This window comes from Myotis davidii, unplaced genomic scaffold (genome assembly GCF_000327345.1).
Source record: "Myotis davidii unplaced genomic scaffold, ASM32734v1 scaffold75, whole genome shotgun sequence".
Lineage (NCBI taxonomy): Eukaryota > Metazoa > Chordata > Mammalia > Chiroptera > Vespertilionidae > Myotis > Myotis davidii.
The window spans coordinates 1,094,751-1,104,260 of NW_006286977.1; the positions used below are offsets into that span (position 1 = coordinate 1,094,751).

Below are 9,510 nucleotides of genomic sequence, written 5' to 3' on the forward strand. Positions count from 1 at the left end.
ATGCCACCCAGAAATAAATGCCACACACAACACGCACAAACCTCACAACAATCATATTGAGTGAAAAAAGCCAGACGGAAAAAAGCATGGACTGTGCGAATCCATTTATATCAAACTCTAGAACACGTAAAGCCATCTGCAGTGACAGAGCAGATTGGCGGTTGCTGTGAGGGAGGCGGAGGGAGATGACCAGGGGACACAGGGCGTCTGGGGCGACGAGACGTGTAGTCTCTCGACTGTGAGGATGGCTTCACCCATGTGCACGTAAGTCACACCTGACCACATCACCCACATTAAGTATGTGTGTCAACACCTCAGTAACACTATCTTTAAATGTAAGGGCTGAGCCCCAGGATTGGCCCCTGGCCGGGATGTGGGCGGTGAGGGACATCAAGGAGGTGTCAGAGCAACCCCAGCCTCGGGAACAAGGAACCTGCATCACGGTCGTCATTTATGCCCATGCCACCCCAGCTTCTGGAAGGCAGTGCCTGGGCCTGCGTTTGGGCACCATTGTCCCCCTGGTACTCAGCACAGGGCCAGGCACCAAGAAGGACCCGGCTGTGAGCTAAGTGCCGGCCCCAGGAGAAAGGTTCTCTTCTAAAGATGATGTAGGCTGCAGGGCCTGGCCCCACCGCCCAGTGTGCTTGCTGTGTAGCAGTCCCCACCCCAGTTCTGGGGCAGAGAGCGGGAGAAAGCGGGAGGCCTGGCTTGTATCACAAAGGCCCCACAATATCCCCCGGAGAAGAAGAGCAGTGGGCGTTTGCCCCACGTGCTACCGTTGCCAGCCTCGGCTCCATCAGTGCCTGCAACTCCTTAACCAGGTCAGTGCTAATACTACATCCATTTTACAGGTGAGGAAACTGAGGCATGATGGTTAAGAACCTGAACTCGAGAGCCATGGTTCCCATCTTGGAGTGATTTTGCCCCCTAGTTAGGGCTGGCAGAGTTCGCAGATAAAAATACAAGACACAAAGTTAAATTTGAATTTCAATAAACAATGAAACAGTTTTTTACTATAAATATGTCTCAAATATTGTATTTAGTATAGTTTGGGAAATAATTATACTAAAATGATTCGTTGTTCATCTGACATCCACATGGAACGGGGTGTCCTGTATTTATCAGGCAACCCTACTCCCAGCAGGTGTGTGGGGATGTGCGGGGTTGTCTCCGGCCGGGGACAGCGCCACTCGCCTCTAGGAGGGACTAGGGACCACGGATGCTGCTGAGTATGACAGCTCCCAAGACAGAGAGTCATCTGTCCCCAAATGTCAATAGTGACACCATTGAGAGATCCTGACCCAGAGCAAGACTTGGGGGTGAAACTCAGGACCTGCCCTGTGGGGTGAGAGGCAGACCTGGGTGTCACGCCTCATCTGGGGAGCTCACAGTAGGAACAGCAAGCACACCCCCGCCCCCGTTCCGAAAGGGCAGCCCCTCCCCGCACGCCCTGAAAGCGTGTGTATCTGGTGGTCTCATTGGTCAGGAGAGTGTAAAATGACACAGAGGGATGGAGAGTAAATAAAAAACCAGAGAGGCCCAGACTGGCCGTCTGATGGCTTCAGCATGGAGATTTGGTACAGCTTGCTCTCGGCACCCTGGTTTCCGTGGATACCCTGGCCACGCATTAGCTGTCTCAGGCCAAAAACAAAAGATTTTCGAGAAGGAAGTCACAGGATATTGCTGCTGCTTTAAAAAATCGGACCCCCGGGCTCCAGGACAGATGAGGGCTTAGCTCTCTCTTCCTCCTGTCACAGGACGGTGCAGGGGCTGACAGGGTGGACCCCAGGGCCAGAAGGGTCTGAATTCAAATCCAGGCCCCATAGTAACCGGGCAGGTTTAAGTACGTTATAACTTCCTCCCCACGCCTCGGGGAAGACGTTCCCACTGCAGAACTGTTGGCACCGAGTGAGGCCCAACAGGTGGGAGCTGCTTCCCAGGATGCCAGAATCTGAGGGCAATGGGCACCTGAGTCCCCCTGGCAGCCCTGTCTGAAAAAAATCAACAGCCGGAAACCACCTGGATCAATCAGGTAATCAAAGGTGAAGGGTGCTCGAGATGGCCACCTGTGCTGCAGAGCAAAAGGAACAAAGCACTTTGCCCGCAGCGAGGACCAGCCTCCGGCTTAGCAGTGAGTGCAACAGGAAGTCCAGGGGAGAGCCGGCAGCTGAGTGGCAGGTGGCAGGGCGGGTCTGTGAACCCAGACCCCCCAGGGAGCTGCAGAGACACAGACCACACCGGCAGGTGCCTTTCCCTGGGCCCAGCCGGAAACTCCCCTCTCCGTGGGCTCCCGGCAGACTCCAGCCAGCCAGGGAGGTTCCGGGGTTCCAGAGGACGGTGCAGGGTCAGGGGCCCCTGGTGGGGAGCAGAGTCTGCTTAGTGTGGTGGGATGTGTGCAGTCATATGGGACTCTGCCCTTAAAGGGGACCTGAGCTCTGCTGTTGTCACCTGGACACTCAATGGTTTTGAGCTACGTTTTTAGTTTGCACGAATGACGTGGCTTGTCTTGAATGGAAAGCCATGATGTTTAGCTTGCTCCTCAATTTCTGAAGCACAGTTATGCTGCCGGGAGCATGAAGTTATGGACTCTATGAAGCAGGTGGACCGCAGCTTGATGTAAAAAGAAAAAAAAACAAAACCCCCCACAACTTCCTGTCAGTGACAATGGAAACACCTGTGCAGGTGGCCACAGGCCACCTTAGTAGTTGCTGGTTTAGACGGCCGGCTCCATGAGGCAGGAATGGGCCTGTCGTGCCCACCAGTGTACCCCCATCCTAGCCTAGCGGGGGCCTGGTATGTCCCAGTGGCATACTCACCACTCTGACCTCTCTGCCCTAGCTGTGCCCTGCCCACATGATTCCTGTGCCCTCCCTCCTCTCTTGCTTCCCAGTAGCACAGGCCTGGCTGGAGTTTCTGGGTGAGTGCTGGCTGGAGAAGTGCAGTGGTGGTTCAGACCAAGGGCTCTGGAAACAGACAGGCCTGGTGTGACTCTAGCAGCCCCACCACCTTCGAGCCACAGAAAAGTTACCTGGCCTCCCTCTGCCTCCGTTTCCACATTTGTAAAACGGGAATAATGACAGCACCTAACTTGTTTTTGTGTGAATATCGAATTAGAGAAGAAAGGCGTGATTTTTTGAATATTAAGTTTTATAAGATGTCATTTTGTATTAATTAGTATGTGCTAAGACTTGGTCTTTGAGATAATTTGCCCGTGGTTACTCAGATAGAAGGGTGGCATTCACAGCGTCTGTCCTGGATTCTGTTATCCCTCCGGACCCTGCCTGGCACAGAGTAGATGCTCAGTGAACGTCCGGCGAATGGACGGGTTCCGTCATCAGAAGATGCTGTAAGACGTTTCCACATTTGTAAAACGGGAATAATGACAGCACCTAACTTGTTTTTGTGTGAATATCGAATTAGAGAAGAAAGGCGTGATTTTTTGAATATTAAGTTTTATAGGACGTCATTTTGTATTAGTATGTGCTAAGACTTGGTCTTTGAGATAATTATGCAACAAGTATATATAGAGCATGAACCATGGGGCAGATCCTTCACAAGGCACGATGTACCCCCCCTCTTCGCCCCCCATCACCTCCTCCCCTGCGGACCTCAGGGAGGGGAGGTTGAGTAGGAACTAAGGTGGAGCAGAGGTGTGTGTGCGTGCGGGGGTGGGGGCGGGGGAAAAAAAAGCGGAGGCCAGCCCAGAGGCCGGGCCGCCGCGGCCACGCCCCCCCGCCACCACGTGGATTTAAAACCCACGCTGCCCCCGGGCTCCTGCCCCTCTCCCGTCATTGGGCGAAGCCGCCCGCACTTGTGTCCAATCAAATAGCGGCTCCCGGAATCCGAACTTGGGATTGGCCGGTCCGCTGTGTCATTTCGGGCTGCCCGTGATGTCAGACGCGTCTGGCACCCCCGCCCCTCTGTGTCTTGACTGGAGTTAAAGGAACCACAGGACGACGTGGGCGGGTGTCGCTTCAGAGGCGCTTTTCAGGAACCTTTAAAACTTTTAAATTAACGTTCATTGCAGAAAATACAGCAAACGGTATAAGAGAAATGTACATCCCACAAAACTAACTCCTGTTAACATTTGGCATATATCACTTCAGTCTTTTTAAATATAATTTTATTCGTACAAAATTGGGATCAGGTCTGCAGCCTATTTTAAACTTTATAAAGGACTTTTCTCTCTCCCACCAAATAATCTGTGAAAGCATCCTTTTTAACGGCCGGATTGTCTTTCGCTTTTTTTGTTTACCCGCCCCCCCCCCCTTCCATTAATTTTATTGCCTTTTTGCTTTCAAAAATGAAGATAGGATCAATATTTTTGTCCTTAATACTCAGTTCTCATTATTTCCTGGAAATGTGTTGTAGAAAGGGAACTAGAGGGTGAGGACACTCACACTTTAAGGGCCTCATTCCCACTGCAAAATGGTCCTGCATTCCTTCAGCAGATGTGCATTCAGTCGCTGATGCCCCTGAGCTGTGGGTCCCCAGGGCCCTTTCAACAGGGCAGTGACATTTCATCACCTTTGAGGTTGGTTCCCAAGCCCCATAAGGGCACAGGGCACCCTGTGCAGAGGGGAGCGGACCATATCTCTAACTCTGGCTGGGGACTGGACATGATGGCAAGGTGTTTTCTGTGTGCCACTCCCTGGTAGGGACTGATGGGGCATCATGGCTGAGAGTCAGGAATAGGAACAGGCTTCTAGCTCAACTCTGCCTTCACCAGCGGCTTGACCTTGGCTAAGCCTTGTCCCTGACTGGGCCTCAGTCTACCCATCTGTCAGAAGACAGGATTTGGCTCTAATGTTTCCACTGTCCTCTCCTTCTGCCTACCCCTCATCTCTCTGCCTCGGTCCCAAAGCCCTGTGTTCTCTGTGGAAACCAGTTCCCTGCTGGCAATGAGAAGCTGGAGGGGAGAGAAGAAGATGGCTCCCGTGGGAGGGCGGGGGTATGGGCGTGTGACCGTGTGGCAGAGCTTGTCTGGTGCTGCTGGAGAGCTCAACCATGTGGCCTTTGTCCAAGAGCTAAGCTGTGTCAACACCTAAACACGCAGAGACAACCAACAAAACGCACAATGCACATATACCCCCCCACAGCACGAGTACATATACACCCCACATATATATGCAACACACATATGGGCACCCATGGACCCTCAACACACAGAGTATACACACACACACACGAATCAACTTCATGGTTAAGTCTGTCTGGCTCTGCTCTGGTACCAGGCAAGTACCTGTTCTTGGTAGGTGCTGGCCCAGGTGCCTGGCTTGCCAATACTTTCTTAGAAGCTTGTCATTAGGTGGGCATTCAAGGGACAGGACAAAAGGAGATGTATGGGGGTGGAGGGAGTGAGCAAGCAAGGAAGACAGAATTATCAGCAATTAAGGTAGCCCCAAATGCTCATGTGAGTGGGTGCTGCTCATTTACTCCCCTGAGGTTTGCCGAGCACCCACGGTACAGCAGCCCCTGATCATCCCACCCACTGGGATGCACTGGGACAAGCCAGGCTGTCTTGGCCCTTGGGGTTGCCAATAAAAGGCAGACAGACAGTGAACACACACACACACACTGTGCAATTCTGTTTCCACCCCCATTTGGCATGGAGGAGATTCAGGATTGTCCAGGCAAAGTGATCGGCTAAAGTCACTCACACAAGATTCTGATACCAGTTTCCTCTCTGAGTTGGTCTCCACCTGAGCCCACTTCCATCTGACCCCTCCCTGCAAAGGTCAGCTGGGAACCTCCAGGAAGCCCAGGGCCAGTGTTGCCTGAGGCCAGCAGACCCCAGCAGAGGTGAGGAGAACAGAATAAGTACCAGCAGTCACATGCCACTCCACCTCACTCATGCCTCAGTGTCCCCGTCTGTCACATGGGCTGTGGTGGGGATGCACTGAGGTACTGTGGACTGGCTATAGGACCTGAGGCATATATGTTGGATGATGAAGCTGACCAATATGCGAATATGCAGGGCCTAGGGCAGGGCCTGCCACCCAGGCAGCATCCAATGAGCATTAGCCCTTGTTACTGATTAAAAGCAAAACCAGACAGAAAAAAAATAAAACATGAAGTCCAGAGATGCAAATCTGGGACCGTTGACAGGCCGACTGAACCACAGGCAGGACTTGGGTGGGGAAACGAGTCAGCTGGCCCGACTTCCAGCGCTGGGAAGTCAGCAGGAGAGGTCCCTAAACCCTAGGGCGGGGACTGCTTCTGAAACAGCAGCTCTGTCCTCAGGCCTGGGGCTGCAGGAGGTGAGGGGACACGGCTGGCCCTGGGGAGGCTGGGATCTGCTTTGTCCCACTGCCGCCCTTTGTTGACGCAGCCCAGCACTTTCCACAGTGCCCAGCAGGCGCAGTCCGACGTGGCCAGCCACCCCCAGCAGGGGCCAAAACCCATGCTGGCTTCCCCAGCTTCCTGCTGCCAGGCTGCCAACGAGGGCCGGCATCCCAGTAGGACTGACTACAGGATCTGCAAGTCCCCTTGTTAAAAAATGATTAATTATTAAGAATTTCAAGATGGTGACAGTAGAGCATTAAAGAGAGCACAGGGCGCGGTACCTGCACCAGCTGGCCTTGCCCCCAGCCCGGCCAGGCCTCCTGACTGGCTGAGACTGGACTTTCTCTCTCTAAAGGCCCCCCTGTGGCAGATCCAACCCACACTCAGGGCAGACAGGGCACGTGCTGTCTGGAGGCCCAGAAAGGCGTGTCCCCAGCAGTCGTCTGGGGACACATGCGCTTTTCACAATCCCATGGCCCGTAACCAACCTGGTTGGGCAATGTGTCCCCAATCCCAGACTTCCTGGGACCCTGAGGATTCCTTCATTCCTCCTCCACCAAGGGCTTTGTCCTGGGCACCTTGGCATGAGACTCCCTCTCCGCTGTCCCACCTCCCGAGAGAGGCCACCCTGACCCGTTGGGCTCCAGCTAGGTCCAGCCAGGGCCCTTTGTATTCTTCCCAGCTCTTGTCCCTCCCTGAAGCCATCACTTGGACTTACGTGTTTACAGACCCACAGGAATGAGTCCCAGGAGGACAGGGAATTGTCCTGCCCCAGACAGATGCTCCGTAAATATGAGTGGAATAAAACACCTCTTCAGGTGTTTCCTGATCCCCACCCCCCAGGCCTCTAGCTCATCGTCGCCGTATCTGAAGTGACCTAGTGTAGCTACCAGTTTGCATGGGGGCTTATAGTCTCCCCTGCCCCCCACAGTGCCCATGAGGACAGGTGCCCAGTGGCCAGCACGAACCCTGGCCCTGAATGGGGAGCATAATATTTACAGACAGAATGAAGGAAACTTCTTTTTCTGATGTGTGGCTTCCCTCCCATATGGGCTCAGGCTGGCTCAGCAGAGGTGGGCCAACACCCGTACTTCCCCAACACCCCAACCCCCTTAGAGTGAGGCTCTCCCATCGGGGCCAGTAACACCTCCTCCTGTGCCTGGCCTGACGGTGGGTGTGCCCCTGCATCGCTGATCCCTAGCACCACACAGGGCGGTGCCCGGCACAGGTCTTTGGAGATACAGTTGTGACCACCGTGCCTGACACCCTGTGTTAGGCCTCCGGGCAGAACCAACTTTGGAACCAGGGCTGAGACCATTAACCAGTTCCAGGTGCCACCATCAGAACAGTGGTGTCACATTGTAGGTACTCAGTAAATATGGCCAGTGCTCTTCCCAGGCCCATCGACCAGAGCTCTATGTGGGTAGGGTTTGGGGGCGGGGGGGGGGGGGGTTTTAATCTACTAAATTCACTGGTTATTTTCGCCTGCTGACGGTTTAACCTGGATTGCCTCATTTCCCAGACGATCGATGTGTGTGTGTTTCCGCTTACCAGACAGGACAGATGTCTGCGAGGGACTTGGAGGAGGGCAGGGGTTTTGCCTGGCATGGCTGAGTTCCCAGCACTCAGGGCTGAGCTCAGGGAAAGTTTGTTGGTTGAATGAATGGCAGAATGGCTGAAAGGAGGGGCTGTGGTGGAGGTCTCCTTTGGCCTCAGAAATGAGTGGGGTCCAGGGTCAGCCCCAGGCCCAGCCAACATTTTCCGGGTCCCCCCTCCTTCAGCTTTTCTCCAAGCTGCGGAGGCCAAATTGCAGCAAACCTATCCCCTGCCCCTCTGTGGACCAGCAGGCGAAGTTGACCCCTCCTCAAGGTGGGGGCTGAGTCTGCCCTCAGTGCTCTCCCCATCCTGGCCTTGGGCTCGGACTTCTCCAAACTAGCCATGGTGAGTGCCTTTGACCTCTGCTGTACCGGCACTTGCGGCTCCGCTAGAAAGCTCCCGCCAGTCCATCACCCCTCCAAACTTTCCTGCTCATCCTGATAAGAGAGCAAGAGGCATCCTGGGGAGCAGTGCAGGGAGAGAACTCGCCCACTTCCCCGGCCCCTGCAACACTGTTGGTTCCAGTCTGTGGGAAGGAAATAACTTTTAGAACCCTTTCCCCTTTCCACCCCCCAACACAAAAATAATCTCTGCTCATTACTGACACTCCAGGCATTACAGAGGCGTGTGGCTATTTAAAGAATTAGATGTGTGTGTGTTTTGGCCCGGGGAGGGGTGGTGGGGGGGGAGAGTTTGGAGGGGGGAGGTGAGGGGGCAGGTGCCCCAAGGCCTGGGTCCAGCTCAGGCTCCACCATTGTGTGAACTTAAATTAAGCCACGGACTCCAGGTCAGTTTCCGGCCTGTGAAATGGGATAACAGCCCTGCCTCCCCAGAAAGTGCCAGGTTGAGTTCATGTTGGGTAAGTTTCTGGCACGGGGTAGGCCCTCCATGTAAAATAGACTTAGGGAAGCGTCTAGGAGGGGTCACCCCAAATTGCCAAAAGGTGTGGGGGGCCTCTTACATAATATTTCAACATTTTTTTACACCACGAGAAGGTGTTCCTGGCACTTGAGTAATTAAAACTTAATGAAACAGAAGCACCTCTGCGTCTCTGCCGGGCATCCCCACAGCCGGCGGCCCCCGGGGCGGCAGACAATGGGTGTGGATTCGCCCGGGCCCCTGCGGGCGGGCACTTCACACCGGTCCCCGACTCATATTTACCTGACAAGGGCGCTGGGGCATTTACCGGAGCCGCCCAGGGCGTGTCTACGGGATCCCGTTTCCCAGCCGACCTCCGTGGGATCGGGTTAAAGTGCGCCGGGGGCGAAGTGGGCGGGGGGCCTCGTGGGGCTGCAAACCTGGAGGTGGGAGTTTCCTGCGAAATCAGGGTGGTCTGGAATGCTCCCCCTTCTCTAATTGCCCTGCCCTGAGCCCCAGGAACCTCATGCTCCTTCGGGGGACCCAGGCTTCCTCCCAAACTCCAAGTCAAGAACTCGCGGGGCCAAGGAATGCACCCCGGGCCGGGGTGTGCGGGGCAGGGGTCCCCAACTGACCCCGTGGGAAAGGTGATCGAACGCCCCTCAGCTGCGCGGGTCCCGGTTCTTTGCGGGCTGCCTCACTCTGGCCCTTTAAGAACCCGCCCCCTTCCCCGTCACCCCGCCCCGCGGCCCGGGGAGGGGATGCGGGGGA

The 9,510-nt window shown here is 54.8% G+C and overlaps 1 protein-coding gene across 1 annotated transcript in view; it reads left to right on the top strand.

Annotated features, from left to right (window-relative positions):
- Positions 1-371: 371 nt before the first annotated feature.
- The window catches only part of PMEPA1 (prostate transmembrane protein, androgen induced 1), a 58,969-nt gene continuing 49,830 nt past the window's right edge, over positions 372-9,510 (top strand). The window contains exons 1-2 of the mRNA XM_015560727.1: positions 372-560; positions 6,332-6,458. Of these exons, the coding sequence (XP_015416213.1) occupies positions 372-560; positions 6,332-6,458 (316 nt within the window). The remainder of the gene's footprint in view (positions 561-6,331; positions 6,459-9,510) is intronic.